This window comes from Mustela putorius, unplaced genomic scaffold, assembly GCF_011764305.1.
Source record: "Mustela putorius furo isolate JIRA1106 unplaced genomic scaffold, ASM1176430v1.1 tig00000460_pilon_pilon_pilon, whole genome shotgun sequence".
In the NCBI taxonomy this organism is placed as follows: Eukaryota; Metazoa; Chordata; class Mammalia; order Carnivora; family Mustelidae; genus Mustela; species Mustela putorius.
The window spans coordinates 14,750,536-14,771,621 of record NW_025421389.1 but is presented as its reverse complement, the minus strand read 5'-3'; the positions used below and the strand labels follow the sequence as shown (position 1 = coordinate 14,771,621).

Below are 21,086 nucleotides of genomic sequence, written 5' to 3'. Positions count from 1 at the left end.
GCCCTCATCTGGCTTACAGTCTAGTGAGGAAGGCAGACAATAAAACAAAGAGCTCAGAGAGCCATCAGCATAGGTTAGGGGCGGGGGAGTGAAGGAAGCTTCCCAGACTTGGTGATATCTATGTGAGGACCCCTAAAGCCTGTCAGGCACTGAAGTAGGCACTCTGGCTTACATAATGCATCCTGGAACGACGCCCACACACTCACACATGCTCACACTCATGCTGTCTTCATTTGCTGATTCATCATCTGCCACCAAATATTTAGTAAGTGCCTGCAGTGAGCGTGCAGGGCAATGTCCTAAGGATACAGTGATCCTTAACACAGGGACAATCTTGGAAGAGAACAGCAATGCCATTAATTGTTGAGTCACGGTTGTGCTAAGTGTGCACTGACAAAAAGGTGCAGAGAGACGTCGTACGTGTAACTGGGATGTGTGACCTAAACTGAGTCAGCCAGTAGACGAAGGACAGATAGAGACACCCACACACCGCATATGGACGCGTATTCAAGCTCACACACATCCACCTGTGTACACTGGGAAACACACAGGTGTGCATGTCCGCTGCCCTCAGCTGGTGCCAGACGGCCAGCAAATCTGTGACAAACCACTACTGCTCATGTTCAGGACTTTTCTGGATACTTCCTACATGTCCTTCCTGGGTTGACCTTGAACCAGAAATGGGCGCTTATTTCTGTGAAGGCATATACCCCTCCTCTCTCACCCAATATCCACGCAGCTTCTCTAACCTAAGAGTTAGGCACCTAGTCAGGTGCGGGGGGTGGAATAGAGTCCTCTAAGGCCTCCAGGAACCAGAAGACTGGCTCCTCCATGCCAGGGCATGAGAGGGCTGGCATCCAGGCTGGCATGGGGACTGGGGATGGTCTCAAGAAGTAGGACCTCGGGAGAAGAAGAGACGGGAGTGTGGGAAAGGGGCCCTGGTGGCTTCTGAGCCCAGCCAACATCAGGTCTCTGTGCGCATGTGTGAGCTCTTGATATCCCCGCAGGCACCCTCTTTTCCCGCTCCTGACGCTGCTGTTTGAGAAATGTGAACAGGCCACCCAGGGCTCAGAGTGCATCACCTCCGCCAGCTTTGATGTGGACATCGAGAATTTTGTCCACCAGCAGGAGCAGGAGCACAAACCCTTCTTCAGCGATGACCCAGAACTGGACAATCTGGTAAAGACCCTCCAACCCCCACCCTGGCTTAGGGTCTTCCCACCCTCTGATCCTTCCACAAGCCCTAGAAATGATCCTTTTATTCATTCCATTCATTCAACAGAAAATGTGGGGTGCCCACTCTGGGGCAGGCCCTAGATGCACCCATTCTAGCAGTTGAGAACCATTGCTGATTCCTTAAACGAAGAGTTGCATGCTTAGGTTTTGCTGCCAGAGGCGTTGTGTTCTCTCCTCATTGCTGCACCTGCATTCCACCACCCTGCTCTCCACCTTTGCAGTGCAGACAGGAAGGAAGGAGGGTCGCAGGAGCCAAAAGGTCTATAGTAGCTGTTCTGAGGAGTCCTGACTTGTTAATAAATATGTCTTGGGCTGCCCAGGGAGGAGTTGACGGCTGGTGTGCTACAGTGTGGAGAGTGAGGGTGACAGGCATAGTCAAACACATCAATAGAGGAAAAGACCCAGAGACACAGTCATGTTGAGAAGGCTTATAGAGGTCCTGTCCAACTGAGGCATGTAGACCAGGCTTCTAAACCCATTTATCATCCAGATCATCACTACATGGTTTTTTAAAATATATATTCCTGGGCATTGTGATTCAGTACGTTTGATGGGACCTTGTGATTCTATGTTTTTAAGTTTCCCAGGCAATTGCAATCATCAATAAGATTTGGTAACCACTACCGTAGGTGACATCTCAAATTCTCTCCTAGCCCTGGGAGGTCTGTCTGCTGAGGGAGAAAGAGAAACAGAGCAGCTGCTCTGTTCATTCATCACGATAGATATCCCGGAATGAGTCATTATTAACCACAATTCCTGATTTTTCTGTGGGTGGATTACCTAAACCATGCATAGTCAATTTGGAAACTACAAAACTCTCCTCCGTGAATTGATTATAGGGCTGACCTCTCGTAACCAGAGTTTAGCTAATACCTGCTCCCAAAAGGAAAACAGTACTGGAAAAGCAAAGGTGGCACCAAAAACAGGAAGAGAACGTCCGCACACGCGCGCCTGCCCACACACGCGCGCCTGCCCACGCATGTGCATGCGCTTGCGCACTCAGCGCGCCTTCGGGGACTTCCGTGTTATTACGCGCTGTGAGTTACCCGCGCGGCTGCTGCTCGCGGGAGCTGGACATGCTGTTCTATGGAGTCCCCAAGAACTGCCAGGAGAGGCCAGCCTGGCCTGGAGGTTGGTGAGGTGTGAGAGCGGGGCTGGCGGTTCGGGAGAGGGGGGAACTTGCCGAGGGGAGCACGTGCGGGCCGTCAGGCCTGTTAGCGCGGGTACCTGAGGGCCGCGGGTCCGCTCTGCTCAGCCGGCCCTCCGTCTCCCCCGGCTGGGCTGGAGCAGCCCCACTGCCCCAGGAGCCCAGCCTCCTGACTGTCCGGTTCCCTGTAGGCTGCTCCGGCCCCACCCTCCCCAGCGGGTCACCAGTTCGGAACTGCCCCTGCGAAGCAGGTCTTGGGAATTTAGGCCCGCAGCAGCCACAGGGCTAGGAGACACGAGGCAGCTATTTCTGGGGAGCTGGAACGGGCCTGGCAGGGCCACGAGCCACTCTTATCCCGTGACACAAAAAGAAGCTGACGCCGAAGTCGGTAGAAAATACCTCAAATTAGGCAGAGTGATGGAAAGGAACTGAACCCTTTTTAAGGAGCAGGAGTCCTGGGGCAAAAAACCTCGCACGCCTTGCCAGGGGAAGCTCTCACAGGCACACCTGAGAACAGCCTCCTTTTCTAGGATAACCTGGAATTCACCAAAAAGGGGCTGCAGCTCTGTGCTTTCCCCTTGCTAACACTACCTGGGTCTCTCAGGTTTTGGTTCCCTCAAAGAATCCGATCTCTTGATGTTGCCCAACAGACTTCGGTTACGTGTCTGCTCCTTGCACACCTGACCTGGGGCTGTGGATACCTCAGGGCTGCCGCAGGGACCCCAGACCCCTGGTGTCCCCTGGACTTCTATCCCAGGTGATCAGGCTGGGAACGGTCCCGTGGGCAGAACAGCCTCAGACACCACATCTGCCCAGGTGGACCGCATTTACTTAGGTCTTAGCCACTGTCAGTGGCCGCTGACTGGTCAGGTGTTTGAATAGAGAGTTGAAGGAGCTCTTGGAGAGGGAGGACCCGAGCCTGGCTTCACAGCTTAGCCTGTGTGCGACTGTAATGATTTAATTCCTTTGAAGCTCGGTTTCCTCGTCTGTAGAGCTAATACACCTCTCTCATGTCATGGCAATAAAAAAAAAAAAAAATTAACAAGATGGCATGTGGAACCAAATGTCCTTTAAAAATGCGTGGCATCCGGAAGGTTAATCTCAAATGCAGTATCGCTAAGGTAAAGGAGAACCACCTTTCTGGCGTCTCCTCCTGGCCATCAAGAAGACGGTGGGGCAGAGACCCTGCAACTTCATTTGGGGAGTTGAGCAGTGCCCTTTGCCACCCCATTTGTAGTCCTGCGTGGGGAGGGGGCGGCTGGAGAGGCCAACCATGGGAGCCGTCATTAGAACAAGAATCATGTAGCCAGCACAGCCGAGATGCACATAATTAGAAATTAGAAAAAGGTCAGATCGCGTCATTATCAGCTCAATCAGCTGCTGAGTGCCACAGCCAGTTAATTTGGCATCTGTATTTTTTACAACCCCGCACACGTAGCCCAACGGACTGTAACTCTTTATCCGGACAGATATACTGCGCAGCGGAGCAGGGACATAAAATGAGAGACCCCAAGCAAATGAGCTGAGATAATTGAGAGATTTATTTTTTATATATATGTGTGTCAGGGCGGCTTTCCTTTGCCCTTGAATATTGACTTTCACAGATGGGATTGTCAGAAGGATGTGGGGGTCCCCCAAAACTTTGTCCCTCCCCGGGCCCTCAGGTCATGCTCTGATCCTGCTTTCTCCCAAGCTCAGAGAGCCCATAGGCCCCATGTCAGCCCTTAGGATGTACATTCCCCCCACCTCCAGCTGCCTGTCCTCCAATCCTCCAAGCAAACTGGCTTGCTGAGCGATCCCTTCCCCTGCTCCCAGCAGCGGTCTCCCAGACAAGTTCCCATGGGAATGGCTGATTGCGCTCTCCCAGAGCTACCCAAAGATCAGGGGTTCCCAGATTATAGGCTTCTGAGGGAACGTCCCTCTCCTGGCTATCCAGCTGCTCCCACAGCACTGATGCCCACAGAGAAACTTAAGAGTCACAAAATGCTAAGGGAAAACACAACTGAGAGAAGACTGTCCAGCACATACAACTCCCCATTTTACAGATGGGGACACTGTAAAAGTGAAGGGAAATGAGTCATTTAGGACCAGAACCCAGGTCTGTTGGCTCCCAATACCCTGCTCCTTCCAAGGTCTCCCCACCTCTCTTCTTCCTGGGGACAGTAAAGTCCTCATTTATAAATGCCAACAGCATCTCCACACCCCCACCTCCCCACTCCCCACCTCTCTCTGCCACCTACTCTCATCCCCTGCCACCCACTCTCCGACCTTCTCTACCTCCCTGTTTCAGAACTATGGAGGTGGCTTCTCACCCCTGGGGTGGCTAAGCCAGCATGCCCCCACTGAGCTCCCTGGGGATACTCTCTGCCCCCCAAGTCCCTACACCCAACCAGGCCCATTTCTCATCGGGCCCACCGATCCCCTGCTTGGACCCAGCAGCCTCTGACTGGCAGTTGGTAAAGTTTGTAAAATTTGCAAGTTCCCCAAACCCCTTTGAAAGGTAAAAGCTTTTTGTTTTATAAAATCTGATTTACGGGCCCCCAGTGCAGTGCCGAGGTTTTATATATTATGCAAGATTTCAAACCGAGGCTGTTAAACGTAAGGTTTCAGTTTCATGCATGGAATTTTTTTATGTGTAAATTTTTTAACATTTATGGGGCACGTTTTAATGAGACTCTGGTGTGGCTCGAGGGACAGATTATGGCTGCCTGACCGCAAAGCCTGCTCCAAAATGGGGCCCCCCAGGCCCCTGGGCCCACTCTAAAAAGGCAGGGCCAGAGGCTGGAGGCTGTGAATAAGGAGGCACATGAAGGAGCCGGGCCAGAGCTCTGTGTCCACAGAGACCTCAGGCGGCCCTGATCAAGAGTCGTTCACTTCAGCCTGCCGCCCAACTCTCGCCACCTATATAGGAGCAGAGAATCTTACCAACACCAAGATAGGGAATGCTAGTGAGACTAATCAAAGCTAGTTGTGATTAACATTTATAGAGCACTTACTAGGTGCTATTGTAAACACCTTACCTATATTACCTTATTTAATCTTGTCTTCAAACCAACAAGTATGTGTGTATTATTATCCCCACTTTAAAATGAGGAGATTGAGATGCAAGGTGAACTCACTTAGTTCAAGATCACACTGCCAGTCCCAAGGCAGGCGTGCAAGACAGATACTGTGCAGGTCTCGAACTCCCAATGCCCCCACTCAGCCCCCATGCTGACCTATAGCCACTGTTCTCCTAGAGCTTTCTATGTGCCTGGTCTTGGTTTTAGTAGTCCTTTCTAGCTGCATCTCATCTAATCCTCAGTACAATGCGGAGAGAGTCACTACTATTATCCTATTTTACAGGAAAAATGGGGAAAGTAAAGTACAGTGATGAAGTAAATTGGCCAGTATTTCTCAGTTGGTGGAAGACCCAAGACTCAGCTTCCAAAACCCATTGTTCTCCAGCACATTTCTCTATGTAATTCTCATAACAGCCCCACGAGGTAGTTCTTGTCATCCCCATTTTACAAAGGAGAAGATCAAGGAGTGAGAGTCCTACTGCCAATAAGTTACAGAATTGGGATTTGCACCAAGTGGGTCTAACTCCCAAAGCCCACCTGCCTCTTCCCTCTGAACCACTTGCTGCTCCAAATTCTGAGGACATTGGAGGCAAAGTGCCATGTTATTGACTTAAAAGTCATTGAACTTGTCATGCATGATGGCTCGCATCACCATTTTATCCCCCTGTTTTCTGGCAGTTCTCCCATCCCTGGTCTTCACCTTTCTCCCACGTCCCATTCCTTGTTCCAGGGACCCTGCACTTCCAACTGCTCAGATCCAGCTGGCCGGTTCGGGAACAATTTTTGGTTTGATTTTAGCTTTGGCTGCCCTAATGACCCACAGGAAATATCTGAGCACTTTAAGGAATGCAAGTTTAGAAACTCTCTTGTATGTAAGTGAGGGAGAGTAGTTCCAGCTTCCCAACTTGCCGAGGGAGGAGAAGGTGAAAAGAACTTGCCCCCCAACTTGCTGCATGAAATTTAGGTCACCTGAGTCCCCGTGGTTGTGAGATTCAAATGAGATAATGATGAAAAAAGCATTTTGCAAATCATAAAGTGATGTATATATATGTGTGTGTTGTGTGTGTGTATGTGTGTGTTTTGGAAGGCAAGGATTTATGACTATGAAGGGCAAAAGCCACAACCCTACAGAAGGCCACTTTTTAGAAAGGAACTTGGGGTAGTGGGATGAGGGAGAGTGTTGGCATAAAGAAAAGGCATTTATCAAATAGCTACTATGTGCCCAGAACATTTGCATATATCATTTTATTCAATTTTCATACCCACTCTACAGGGTAGGTATTATCATCCTCAATTTTACAAATAGAGTTAAACAGGTCATCCAAAATCAGCAGGCAGGCAATAATAGATTTGGGACATCCCACCGTGCAACTTCATAGCCCACAAGATGCCCCAGTCCTTGTGTATTCTCCTGGGACCAGTGAGGAGCTAGTGTGCAGGGGTGTAAGACTAAAATATAAGGTCAGTTCTCATTTTGCTTTTTTTGAAGGGTACCTCTCAGTAGAAAAGGGCTGTTTATTTTGGAAGAAAAAGCAGAGAGAGAAGCTGGAGGTGAAGCAAGACTTAGGGGGAAGGATTGAGAACACATCCATCACGTTTGATGATGGTATTAAATTAAATGGAATTGTTATTGCTCTAGAAGATTTGAAATAACTTTTTATATGGCATTGATCACTTAGAAAAATAGTTTAATAAATCAGAGTTTTATTCTGATTTAGAAGCAAAAACCCAAAATTGCAAACACGTAGGATAGAGGGTGATTTATTAAACATAAATACAGGAGAAAAAACACCGGGAATGATTCTTTTTCTACTCGCTGAATACGAAAGAACAGTAGAAAAGCCAACAGGATATTAGAAATTATTAAAAGAGATTTAAAAAATTATATGCACTTGCTTCCCTCTGGTTTCTAAGATACTTTCACATCATTATTGCCTTTAGCCTTAATCAACTCTTAAAAGCAAGCAATGATCTTTATCCCCATGTTCCAAATGAGGAAGTTGAGGCTCACAGAACTCGTGGCCCAGTAACACCCAATTTTGTAAACAATAGGCCTGGATTCAGGGTGTCTGACAACAACCCCCACAGATTTGCTTCTGCCCACCAGCCACCCCACTAATGGTACAGCCCATCTTTGTCTCTAATATTGAATAGGTCCTCCTCATTGCCTCGGAATACCATTATGATTTACTCTCCCTTCTTAAATCTTTAAACCAAGCCTATTATCCCATAAAAAAGTCATCCTTCGACTGTGCTTTGTTAGACCAAAAAGTAGGTCCGCTTTTGACCACTGGGTGCCAAATGTGGTGTAAGCTCCTTGTGTGTTTCATTTGAACAAAACCATTCTACGTAGATTTTACTTTGTCTTTTTGTCTTATGTGTTGGTACTTTCTGATTCTTTTTTAATAAGTACTTATTGGCTATGTTTTAGAAAATAAATGAGTAGATATGTACACCTTTCTTTGTGGTAGATGCTTGTATGTAGATTTAAAACCAAACGAGTAAGTGAAATTTTGATTAAAAAAGGAATAGTCCAGTAAAGGAGAGCTCGGAGACCGAAGGAAAGAAGAAATGGAAGAAGAGAAGGGAAGGGAAAAGAGAAGAGGAAAAGGAAAAAGAAGAAAGGTTTAAGGACTTAGGATGATATTTGTCTGGAGAACACAAAACCAGTTGGACAATTTTTTCAAGTCAAATGCCTTGTTCCCTGTATAGCATAGAGTGAAACTCCTTATTTGTGTTGAATGGATAATATTAAATTAAGGGAGGTTGTATTGATGGAGGCATTAGAGGTTCTAGGTGCCTGCAGAAGCCTGGTAGGTGCTTCAGACTCAGGCAGGAGAGATCTTGGTACATGTGAGAAAGAACTTCTCAATCAGCAGGCTGAGAGAAATAGAAGGGACTTGAAGTGAAGGCTGTCACTGGGAGCGCCTCAGACAAGAGCAGCCATGTATCCTAGAGAGTTTGGTCTCTCACCTAGACGCCAGCCCAGATCATCTCCCAGGGCCCCTACCAGCCCCGTCTGTGAACTGAGGGCATAAGTCATGTTCAGGCAAGCAGAAAATGGAAAGCACCTGATAGTCCAACCTTCTCTTTTTACCCAGGAGGAGGCAGACATCTACATTGGTGAAGTACTCTGACTCCTGTAAGCTAGGCCAGGAGTGAGAGATGAAGAACCAGAGTAGCCGAATGAGGAAACATTACCAGGCAGGACTCTGGAAATCCTAAACTTTAATGTCCCCAAAGCTATTTGGTCTTCCTCATACCCTATACTTCCCATCACTGGGCCACTCCCAAATCCTGTACCCTTCAGACTGTTTTTCTCCATCTACACAAATCTGCAGAGCCCATCTTGGGAGCAACATAGTACACGTGGCTTCACATCCTAGTGTTACCACTTACCAGCCATGTGGCTCTAAACACAGAAAACTTAATATCTCTGGGCTTCATTTTCTTCAACTATAAAATATGGGCAATCATGGTGCCTCCTTGCAGAGGTGGTCGTGTGGTATAAATAGGAGAAGGCATGTGGTAGGTTTAACACAGTGTCTGAGACAGTAAGAATAAGACAGGTTTGGGTATTGTTATCAAGCAGTCAATGAGCATTTACTAAATGCTTTTGTATGGTGCTAATTATTCTGAAAGACATAAACCAAGATATCCATGGCCAAAATCAAGTAGAAAATTGAGAGCAAATGTTCTTTCAGTACCAAATTAGCCATTCTAAAGTCACGAGACTCTTCTTTGCATGGGAGACCACAGTCTCTTTTGATCTCAGGCAAAAGGGAGGGAGCACTCTCTTAGGATAAGTTCCTAGGATTGAGCCCTGCATGAAGACACAAAATTGTTGGTTACTGTCTTTGAGTGACACTTAGTCTAATTCAGTACTCCAAGAGCCCTTAGTTAGGCACCATTCCTGCCCATCACGCAATCTAAAAGCTAACCCAGGGACTACTCAATCGTTCCCCACTAGAAATGTCTATGAAACTCAGAGAGGAGCATGGCACCAGTGTCCAGTCATGTCGTTCTGCTCACACCTGACCGTCAAAATTCTCTGGGAGAGATTACCTGCCTTGATTCCTAGGCGTCAAGATGCTAGCCAACAGCTGGGAGGGTAGGATTACACAGAGACTCCCTAGATACTGCTTAAGTCAACACCAGTGGGTCTCCAATGGCAACAGGCCCCACCCTTTTTTCCATTTTTCATTTCAATGTAATTACAGATTCACATACAGTTCTAGGAACTAATACAAAGAAGTTCTGATTCCCTTCTTGCATAACTGCATACAGTTTCACAACCAGGAAATTGACAGTGATACAATCCACAGATCTGATTCAGATGACACCTTTTTACATGCACTCCTGTGCATGTTTAGCCTTGTGCCTTTGTATCACAGATACAGATTCATGTAAACTCTGACAGTCAAGAGAGAGAACACTTCCTCCCTCCCTCTGCCAGTTCCTCCCTCCCTCCCCCACTGCACCCTCGGGCCACCACCAATCTGTTCTTCATCTCCATAATGTTGTCATTTCAAGAATGTCGGATAAATGGCATCATACAGTAGGTAACCTTTTGAGACTGGCTTTTTTTCCCCTCACCATAATTATTCTTTTGAAATCCATCCAAGTTGCTGAGTGTATCAATAGTTTGTTCCTTTTTGTTGCTAACTAGTAGTCCATGACATGGACGTACCACAGTGTCTTCATCCATTCACCTGTTGAAGTTTATTTTGGTTGTTTCCAGTTTGGGGCTGTTAGAACAGGCTGCTTTGAACATTCACAAACTGTTTTTGTGTGAACATATATTTTATTTCCCTGGGATAACTGCAGGGTGTAGGATAAGCATATATGTAGTTTTGTTTCAAAAACACCTGTTACACTGTTTTCTAGAGTGGCTGAACCATTTTTCACATCCCCTAGTAATGTATGAGTGATCCAGTGTCTGGTTCTTGGCCATGGTGTTAATCTCTATTTTTTATTTTAACCATTCTGATAGGTGTGTGAGTGATATCTCATTGTGGTTTTAATTTGCATTTCCCTGATGGCTAATGACATTGAACATCTTCTCATGTGCTTACTTGCCATCTGTGTTTCTTCAGTGAAATGTCTGATGTTGTCTTTTTCCCTTGTTCTAACTGGGTTGCTTGCTCTTTTATTGTTTAGTTCTGAAAGCTCTTTATATATTCTAGAAAGAAGTCCTTTGACAGATATATGGTTTGCAAGTATTTTCTTCCAATCTATAGTTTGCCTTCTCACCTTCTTTGCAAGATCTCCTGAAGAGCAAGCTTTTTAAATATTGATGAGTTCTAATCTATCAGTTTTTCCTTTTCTGGGTCAAATTTGAGTGGTCAAGTCTAAGACCTCTTAATCCACTCTTAGGAACTCGTGATTTTCTCCTGCATTTTTATTCTAAAAGTTTTATAGTTTTATCTTATATTTAGGTCTGTGGTCCAATTGAGTTAATTTTTATATAAAATGTGAGACTTAAATCAAGGTTTTGGTTTTTTGTTTGTTTGTTTGTTTTTACTTGTGAATGTCCAATTGGTCCAGAATCATTTGAACACGCTTTTTTGAAAAGCAATTTGGCAGTATTTATCATGAGCCGAAAGAATGTCCATACTTTTTTTCCTGTCACTTCTGGGAGTTCACTCTGAGGAAATAGGCAGACACATGAATCAAAGTAGAAAGCTTGGAAAACAGTCACTATAACATTTTTTATAAAATTGAAAAATTGGAAATAGCCTAAATGCCCAATGATGAGGGATTGGTTAAGGAGGACACATGTGAAATAATAGGCAACAATTAAAAATATGTTTACTCAGTAACTTTTACCCATTCAGCAAATATTTACTCAGTGTCCAGAGTGTTGGCGCCAATGATAACATAGCAAGAAAATCAGACACCCTTTCTCCCTTCTAGAAGCTCGAAGGCCAGAAGTGACAATAGAGAACACCGTGCTGCTGTGTAGAAAAATACAACTGATAAACTAAGGGGAAAACAGGAAACAAAGTTGTAAGCACAAGGTGACTAAAGCAATGTTAAAATAGATGCCTGTGGAAAAGACCAAAAAAAGAAAATCATCGTTCTTTTAGGGTGATGGGTCAAGGACAGTTATTTCCCTCCTTGACTTTCCAAACTTCCTGTCGCACTTTTCTTGTTCTAATAATAACAATGATGAAGAGAAAAGCCCAAACTGAGAACTCTCCTGTTGCCATGAAGGGTGAGGAGTATCCATCTGAAGAGAGACAGTCACGCGTACCACAATCCAAAGGGCACAGAAAAGGCCGCTGTGGACAGCTCGCTGTTCAGAGCCCAGCTAAGTCATGCGGGATGATCCCGTCAGTCAGCAAGTAGCAATGGGGCCTCTGCAAGGTGACCTGTGTCACATGAGGCCCTCAGAATACATGCTTAAGAATAGACAGTCCCTGACTCCTAGAGGCTCCCACAAGAGCTCTGATCCCCATCTTCCTCATGCCTGCTCAGCGTTCCACACTTCGCAGCTTCTACATTCCCTCCTACAATCCTTTCCACAAACCTAGATGGTTGTTACAGGGGACTTAATTATACCCACTCTTCCAACAACAAGGTGCAGAGCAACTGCCCAAGCCCCCCCAGGCAATGACTGGCAGGGTTGGGGCTAGAGACCTGGGCTTTTAGCTGTACGGTTCTCTGAGTACCCTTTACTCAAGAGCGGTTGTGTTAACAGTGGGCTCAAAGCATGCAAACCATCAGCAGGCCACCGTAGCTAGAACTGAAATCCAGTGGATGAGAAACTTTATACCCAGAGCAGGGCATGGGTTTCTCTCCGCTGGTGGCCTTGGGGCTCGGGAAGTCAAGGCAGCAGGAGGAATGTGATCTGAACACCAGGCTCAGCTCTCCCTCCTCTCCCCAGATGGTGAAGGCAATCCAGGTCCTGAGAATTCACCTGCTGGAATTGGAGAAAGTCAATGAACTCTGCAAGGACTTTTGTAACCGGTACATCACCTGCCTCAAAACCAAGATGCACAGTGACAACCTGCTCAGGAATGACCTCGGGGGACCCTACTCCCCCAACCAGCCCTCTATAAACCTTCACTCACAGGTAACACACTGGGCTGGGTCCTATGTCCTAAACTAGGCTCCTAAGCTGGGTGTAGGAATGTGTGAAGGTTCTCTGGTGGCCTAGTAGTGTAGCTTAGACTCACTGGACCCTTTCAGCACAAAAGCCCTGCTGTGATCCACTCCTGCTCATCAGGCAGCCCCAGAACTCACCATACTGGGGCATGGGTATTCCTTAGAAAATGACCAAAGTGATTCCTGGGTTCCTGGCCCAAGATAGCCTAAGAAATGCACATAAGTGTTGAGATGAGGCTGGGGCAGAGCCGGGAATGGACCCCCACCTCTTAGCCCCGCACACTTCTCAAGAGGGCTTGCTGACCTCTCTGTGTTCTTGATAAGGAGGGTTTTGTCCTTCCCTGAATCCTGCACATTTCATAGATGAAGACAGCTTCCCATGCGACTGCTTCTGCTTCTGCCAGCTCATTTTCCAGTTGCTCACCCTACCCTGGCTCATCTGTCTTCCTAAGTTTCAGGACCACTGGGAATGTCACCTCCAGCCACCCATCTCCCAAGAGTCCCCTTCATCCCGGGAACTGGGGAACCTATAAATGGCAACTTTGTGTTTTGAGGGAGAATGGGCTCTTCTCTCCAGGGTGGAATATATTCCCCAAACCTACGGAGCTAAAAAAAAAAAAAAGCTGCCTGGTGGTACTTTTCCACCAAACTCACCCACATCTACGTAAGCCATAGCTCACCGCTTTCTTCTCCTCCCGCTGAGTTCCCGAGTCTGGGACAGACACATGGAGGGCCCTAGGAGATTTACTGTACCCTCCTCTCCTGAGACAAATCAGGTGTGGGGAAAAGGATAAACTCTCAAGATAATGGGCACTCGAAAAAGTGTCTAAGAAAGGTGGTGCCATTTTTATCTCTAAGCTTTAGGGACCAGCACACTTTATCCATTCCTCCAGCTTGTAGAGGCAAGGGAAGGGTCAGGGGCCTTCTAGAAGGTCAGCCCTGCTTGCACAAATTCAGAAGGATCTCTGTGGGACTCTACAGTGAGTACTGCATGGGACACGAGGCAAGAAGTTTATTTCCTCTTCCTGTTGCTTGAAATCACCAAATCACTTTATTACAGATCTAAAAACAGCCGCCCAGGCTTCTGCTAGCTAATATTCTCTTGAAATAGACTCATTCCTTCAGAGTCTTATTGTACTTTCCCTTATGATCAAAATTAGCAAGAAACTTGCATAAAAGAGGACAATAATTGCTCAACGAGCATCTCGTTTGTAATTTATTAGTTTCTATTATTGTGGGTTACCATGGCGACGCTGCACAGCCCCGGTGACGGGAGAGATGCAAGATAGGAGCTGAGGAGGCTGTGAGGCCTCAGCAAATGGAGATGCACATTTTTATCAGTAATTTTCATGAAAATAATAAGTGAGGAGTTAATGAGATGGAAAGCCATCCTGTGGCTATTGTGAATTTTTTTTAAGTGTTGATCTAATTAGAATGCATCGGTCAGGAAAAGTAATGAGGATTTAGTGCCTCACAGAGATGTGAGGATCATATCAGAAAATTAGCACAAGTCTTTGGAAATAATCAGGTCCTTGGAGAGGCTCTGGATTTCCCCTCCTGGGCTCTCCAAGTCTACCTCGTGCACTGACATTGGGGGTGTACTAGGGTAGTGGGGGAGGAGAGGAGGGCCAGAGGGCTTAGCAGCCACAGCAGCCCCCTCCAGATTGGGGTCCTGGGGCTGACAAGTCAGTCTGCAGCAGGCAGGGCCACTGGGGACCCAGGGTTGGCAGAGAAGGGTAACACAGGCTCTGGGTGAGCCAGGGCGCACAGACGCTGCCTGCGAAAGTCAGTCCTCCTGGGAGATCCCAGCCTTCGGGGCCTCTGAGCTTTGAGGAAAGAGGAGAGAACTTTGATTCCCGTCATTGTAAATATCAGATCTCTGCCTAATAGTGAAGCTGGCCCTGGGGTAGCCACACCAGAGAAAGGCTTCTGATCTGCTTAGAAAGAGGAACTCAGACAATCGGGCAAAAACAAAGACAGCTCGAAAAAAAAGACAAGGCGTTGGGGCAAGGTGTTCCTATTTGGAACTTCTCAGACTTGTCCCTTCATTGCCTCTGCCTGCCACCACCTACTTAGCTGGGACTTCAGTGGCTTCAGGCTGCTGTGGTAGATTCCCAGCCCGGTTACCTGTCCTCTATGGCTAGCCCTCAGCACTCCACACACGTGCCTACGCACCACAAACATAAACACACCTATACATGCCTTTTCAGGTTCTGCTGCTGCATTTATGGTCCTAAGGCCCTGTTCATGTCTTTGTCCTGCTCAAAAGCTCCAATTGTCCTCAGATTTTTCTCATCCTTTGGCCGGATAGTGAAGGCTCTCCCAGGGCTGCATTTTCCCAGGCCAGTCTACTCTGACAACCCTTCCGTGGCTCTGCACCACCAAACCCAGCCTCTTCCCCAGTACAGCAACAAGGCTGCTCTCCCCAGGAGACCTCTCTGATGCCCCATCCAGAAAGGCCTTTTCTTTCTCCCAACTAAGTGCTGGAGCCCTGGGGACCACTTATATATAAATATCACATGCGACTTTATCTCAGCGTCGCTGGTATAAGGGTCATTCTCCTCTCCTAGATAACAGACATGTTTTGAGTACAGACAGTGTTTTATATATACAATTAAAACCCATGCCTGGTGGCAGCTAACCCAAGGTCCGATTCATTGACAGCTAGTAAATATCTGTGGGGAGAAGTAAGACAAGGAGACAGATGGCAACAGATCAAGAGGGGCCAGAGGAAGCCAAAAGAGGGAAGGAGAAATCAGAAGAAAGACAAAGGGAAAGAAAGACAACTCTGGAGGGTAACCTTCAAGAGGGAGCAGAGGAAGGATGAAGATCTGGAGAGGAAGGGCAGCAGAGGGAAGGGAAGAGAGGCTGAGAAGGCCAGAGGCGAAAAAGAGAGAGAAAAGGAACAACAGCAGCAGAGGGGTGGGGGGTGAAGGGACAGGCTAGGGGGTACGGGGTCAGTGCGAAGCCAGGCTTGTGGAGGAGGGACAGTGCGTAGGACGCGCCACGTGCTGTCCACAGTCCCAGGGCAGGCTGCTGTCACTGTCCCTGAGCTGGGGGCTGCGGCGCTAGCTGGGCCTTCCCCAGGAAGGAGAGGCCTCGGCTGCCAAGAGACTTTCTGTGCAGGAGGCCGGCCTGGGAACCAGTATGGGAGAGAAGAGAGGAGTGTCTGGGGCATGCGTGTGTGTGTGTGTGTGTGTGCGTGACAAGCACACGCACGCACACATACGATGGTTCACATTCGTCATGGTTCAGCCTTAATCCCCCCAGCCTGAAATAGCCGCACTGAGCACCAGCCTGGCCCAGGGAGGGGTGTCTCCCCTCTGGAGCATGAGCTTCAGTATCAACATTCCAGCGGCCTGCCAGCTTTGTTGCAAACCGCTGGTTCATGGTTTTCCCTGTGTGCTAATCATTTGGCCTTGTGTTGCAAAGTAGGGGAGATTTTTTTATTCAAATTTACCCCCCCCCCATGCCATACCATGTCCCCATTCAGCTCTATGGCAGCTGGGCACCTTCCCTGCTCGGACTTCCTTTTCTGAATGTGAGCTTTCTCTTGGGTGGGATGCAAGTAGGGAGTAGGGGAGACGGCTTCCACCAAGCCCACAAGCTGAACTAGAATTCCCAAGAAATTGGGCCACAGCTGGTTTTTTCCATGCTCCAGGAAGCCATCCTGTTCCACCTGCCCCTGAAGACATCCCAGCTTCCTCACACCTCTGAATCCAGGTTTCTTGCTGGGGCAGCCTCCTCAGTAAGGAGGCTCATCCTAGACTCCCAGTTCCTGTTGGACGGGCTTCTCCCGGCTTTCCTAGAGGGCATAAACCAAACCAACCAAACCATCCCACTGGAGAGAATTAATTCCCACCTTGCTCTGAATTGGACTGAGCTGAAGTTCTCAGTCACCGAGCATGATCCTATGAGAGCATGAATGAATTATCCAGAAGGAGCTCCCAGTCTCAGTACAAGGGAGCTGTGAGTCACACCTGTGGACCTTGATAAGTTATGTGAGCCACAGAAGACTCCAGAGTAAGGGGACATTGAGGAAGGCAGGAAAGGAGTAGCCAGAGATAGGGAGAGGAGCCACAGAAGAGGTCTGGATCAAACATGTGTGGCTTCCGGTTACGCCAGTCACTGCTTAGCCTCCTTCTCTCTGCCCCCAGAGAAGGCCTGGTCCCCACCTGCCCACTCTCACAGCCACAGCCTGTTCCTGCCTGGAGACAAAATGAGCAAACCTCAGCATGGATTAGGAAGGCCAGCAGGAAGATTTTGCCCATTGTGATTGGAGAAGTTGCAGATTCTGTGGCCTTGGAAGGACTTCTTCAGGAAAGGGGATGAGGAGGAGGAGTGGTAGGCTATCTGGGAGCTCCAAAAGTGAGTGTTCCCGGTGTAGAGAGACGTCTAGGAGAAGGCAAGGAACAGAGACAGCCTTTCAGAATTCCTGGGGCAAAGAAGCTGCTAGAGGATGAGCGGTCATTCATTTCTGCCCCGTGCATCAGTTCAAGCACAACTGAGCCTGCTGAGTTCCAAGGACCTCAAAGGGGGTGTGACATGATCTCTGACCTCCGAACCTAACAATGGCTGTGCTGCAAGGCTGAAAATGATGGCCAGTCACCAAAGATGTGAGACATAATAGGGAATGTAGGCGATGGGGCAAATGTTGGAAACATGTTGGAGGCAAACTAATTGAGTAGCCACATCTTGTGCTGCCCCAGGAAGAACTGGGGAGAATGTCAATATTTCCTGAACCTTCCCTAGACTGTATGTACTGGGTGCTTTATGTATATTACCTTATTTACTCCTCACAGCAAGGCTGAGAGGGCACATTATTTTCTACCCCAGGAAAGAGAAGCTCAGAGAAGTTCAGACACTGGCTCAGGTAAACAGCAGAGACTGAGATAGGTTATGCTGGAAACTGTGTTCTACTTATTATATTACTTACTAATATTATATATAATACTATATATAGAGAGAGTATTGATTTTTTGCGGGGGGACACATAGGAAGAACCAGGGGTCCTGGGCCCTGGGTATGGAGGGGTGACCCCACTTGGCTGTAGAGCAGTGATTTGAAAACTAGAAAGGTACATTTCTGCTAACTCTCTAAAAAAAATAGGGAGGGGACTAGTGAGTACACCCTTGCCTGGAGCAGGTGGACTTGCCTATAGACCTACAGGAAGTTTGCATTTTTAAGATTAGCAGGAGGTCAGGGAGGTAGGAGGCAGTCACCTCAGTCAAGCCCCCGGAAGTTCTGCCCAGTGGCCAAGGATCCTGAGGATTTGACTAGGGAGTTTTAAGGCTGATGGGAGGAGGGGGAAGTGATCTACCCTGCAGGATCACCACTGAGGTGGGAAGGAGGCACCCCTACACCACAGTAACAGGAAGTAGAGTTCCAGGAGCTACCCTGCCTCCCTCCTGCCACAGCCACCAATGCTGTCCTTTCCACCACTTCCCAGCCCCCAGCCCTCCAGTTCAGGGCGCCAGGAGACCATGAGGACCGCCCTTCCTGCCAGACCAATGAAACCTGAGCAGTTCTCTTCTTCCGAGAAGGAATGTTCCTTAAGAGCAGCAGCTGCCACTTGTCCCCACAGGCCAGAAGCGCCTTTCCCTTGAGACTAAAGCCCCCAGCAGGAGAGAAACAGCCACTGGATTAGGTGGCTTGTTTACATGTGATTGGCTTTCCTGAGTTTGGGAGCCCAGCCCTTCCCAGCCAAAGACAGGACTCTGGCCCTGCCAGAATGGAAGGACACTGCCAGGAACAGTGTGTCTGAGGACAGAGGCAACCTCTCCTCCCCACTAAGACACATACACACACTCCCCATCCCGGGCCAAAGCCCAGTCAGGCCCTGCGCTTATTGAGCATCTGTTGTGCACCCAACACTGTGGTCGGCAGCTTGGGGGAATTCAAAGAAAGAACCCTCTTTCCCTCAAAATAGCTGCAACCAAAGCTAAGGAAAGAAGACACGTGCATAAGACAGAGAACCATTATGCTTTATGTGCAGTATATCAGACCAACAGGAAACACTGAAGAAGTCAAGAGCTTGGGCCACGGGCATGCCCAGAGTGAGTCTGGACAAGCTTTCCAGCAGAAGTAAGGTACCCCAGACCAGTCCCCAGCCCCCAGCCCAGGCCAGTTAGCCCACAGACCTGTCCTCTTGGGAGGCTTGGAGAGGTTTGGGGGAGCGCAGTCTGCGCTTGTGGATCAGCAGAGACCCCTAGTGGCCTAGGGGTGGATGGCAGACAGTGGGTCCCCATGGGTAGTGCTGTCCCCTCCCAACTCCTACCCCCTCCACACCTGTTCACCCACCCACCCCCAACAAACAATGGATTCTAGGGAATGGCATTGGTTTTTCTAAATCCTCAGTCGGGATGACCTTTGCATTGTCATCTAGTTCATGTCCTCTGTTCTACAGGCCTCCTAGTAAGATAAACATTCCAGCTATTTCAAAAGTACTTAAAGGAAAATGTTTCTGTCTGTCTTTGCCTTCCTTTCTTCCTCCCATCAGTTTATTCCGGGAATTTCTTCCTTTAGTGGGAATTTTGTTTCCCCAGCCACAGAAGCCCTTTCCCTATTGACAGTGAAGAGTGGTGGCTCCAGGGACTGGGCCGGCTCCCTCTGGACCAACATCAGACCATGAGGTCAGAGTTCATAGCCACAGTCCCTTCCTTTGCACCACAAACGCCCCACCCCAACACCCTGTGCTTCCAAAAGCAATCCTAGAACCTTTCACTTTTTCTTAGGAAGGCCTTCCTTTTGAACAAATCATCTTTTTGTTGTTGTTGTTCCAAAATGAGATTAGGAATAAAACTCACCCCTACCGTGACTGATGGCCTGAGGCAGTGAAGGCTTTGCAGCTGGTCCACAAGTAGGGTTAAGGAGGCGCGAGCTCTGGGCCGTTCTAAAGCTGCTCCCCTACCTTGCTTGGCCTGCTTCTGAGAGGCTCTCTGCCTCTCTGTGTCTCAGGGAAACAGCGCACGAGGATCAGCAGTGTCACAGCTTCTGGGAGGCCTGTGGAGCCTAGCTCGTGGGTTTTCATCCAAGTCCTGGGTCACCTGGTCCAGACCTGGAGACATCATTCCCAGAAAACTCCAAGGAAGTTTTCAGCTTTAGGGCCTTGTCCTGCTTTGGAAAGCAAATCTTAATACTAGAAGGTAGGAGCTCACACACACCCCAGTTTAGTGGGATGGCTCCACCAGAAAGCCAGGCTTCTAGCATTTTGCAGAGGCTCAGGGACACTACGGCCATGTTCTTGGTGGGACGAGGCAGAGTTCTTAAGCTAGATAACCAGCGCAGAGCCCCTGGTTCCTGGAGTTCTTAAGCTAGATAACCAGCGCAGAGCCCCTGGTTCCTGGACAATTTGGGCAGGAATGTGAGACTCTGGATGCTGAAGAATGTCCCTAAAACTATAACATGTTCTTCTCACCTCTTTATGGGCGCTAAGGAGACTAGAAGGAAACAGCCCTATTTGGGTCCAGACAGAGCATCACCCACCTGCTTGGGAGTCTGATGAGCCCCAAGAGGAAGCTGTCAAGAAGATAAAAATACTGTGTGCTTAGCCAGCATTTTCTCCCTAAGGGGCTTCCATTGCTGCCACAGTATGGAAGACCTAGACTCTTCCCAGAGATTCAGAGCCCCATTGTCTCCGCAGAGGCAAAAGCTCCAGAGAGCCAGACCCAGGGCTCCCCCGGAATGGCTGCAGTCAGGTCACAGAGCTCGTCCAAGGCCGAGGCACAGCTCCCACTTCTGGGGCTTGGCCGGGGCCCAGGAATGTCTTGGGCAAGGTGGCAGGAATGAAGGGGGCACAAAACGAGGACTGACCCCCACGGCTCAGTACGCAGCCCCGGCTCAGTCTCCACTGCTGCAAAGTTGAGAACCCAAGCAGCTCTGGGACCTTCTGAACAGGTTTAAAATCCTGGCTGTGCCAAACTCAGCTCCCTCGCTGAGTGGCTTTAGCCAAAGGAAGTGGAAAGTGACTTATTGGGTGCTGACGTGTGCCAGGCACCCTGCTTATGTCGAGCCTGGGTATCTGACTCCAAAGCACATCTCTCCAAGCAAGCGTCAGTGCTGTACTCAGAGCCAAAGAACCTGGGTTCGAGGCACATCTGTGTGACTCTAGGAAGCCACTTCGGTTCTCGGGGCCTTACTTGCTCTGCAGGCAAATAGAATCATCTTTCCCAGTAGTGTGGGAGTATTTCATTAAAATGAAATAGCATGATAAAAGAATGTGAATATTCAACGTGTGTAATACATAGGTAGTTTCAGAACCGTTGACCTTTGGGACCAGCCGAGGGCAGTTTTTACAAATACAGATCGCAGAGGGTCTGGTTCCATGACCCTGAAACTCTGTGTCTTTGAAAACACGACAGGGCTCAGGCCAGTATGTGAAATAGGTCATATTTACAAATGTAGGGGTTGGATATTATTTCCCCAGACCTCGGGGACGCCCAGATTTTTCTTCCTCTTTTTTGCCCAGCTACAATGGAGCCATCCCTGGCCCTTCCTGTGGTCTCTGTCCCTGAACGTCTCTTCTCCATTCC

General features: G+C 48.3%; 1 protein-coding gene across 4 annotated transcripts in view; it reads left to right on the top strand.

Annotated features, from left to right (window-relative positions):
* Positions 1–21,086, top strand: part of PKNOX2 (PBX/knotted 1 homeobox 2) — a 252,099-nt gene that overhangs the window by 206,491 nt on the left and 24,522 nt on the right. For all 4 annotated transcript variants that reach the window (XM_045080383.1, XM_045080382.1, XM_045080380.1 and 1 more), the window contains 2 exons: positions 1,008–1,179; positions 12,335–12,523. In XM_045080383.1, the coding sequence (XP_044936318.1) occupies positions 1,008–1,179; positions 12,335–12,523 (361 nt within the window). The remainder of the gene's footprint in view (positions 1–1,007; positions 1,180–12,334; positions 12,524–21,086) is intronic.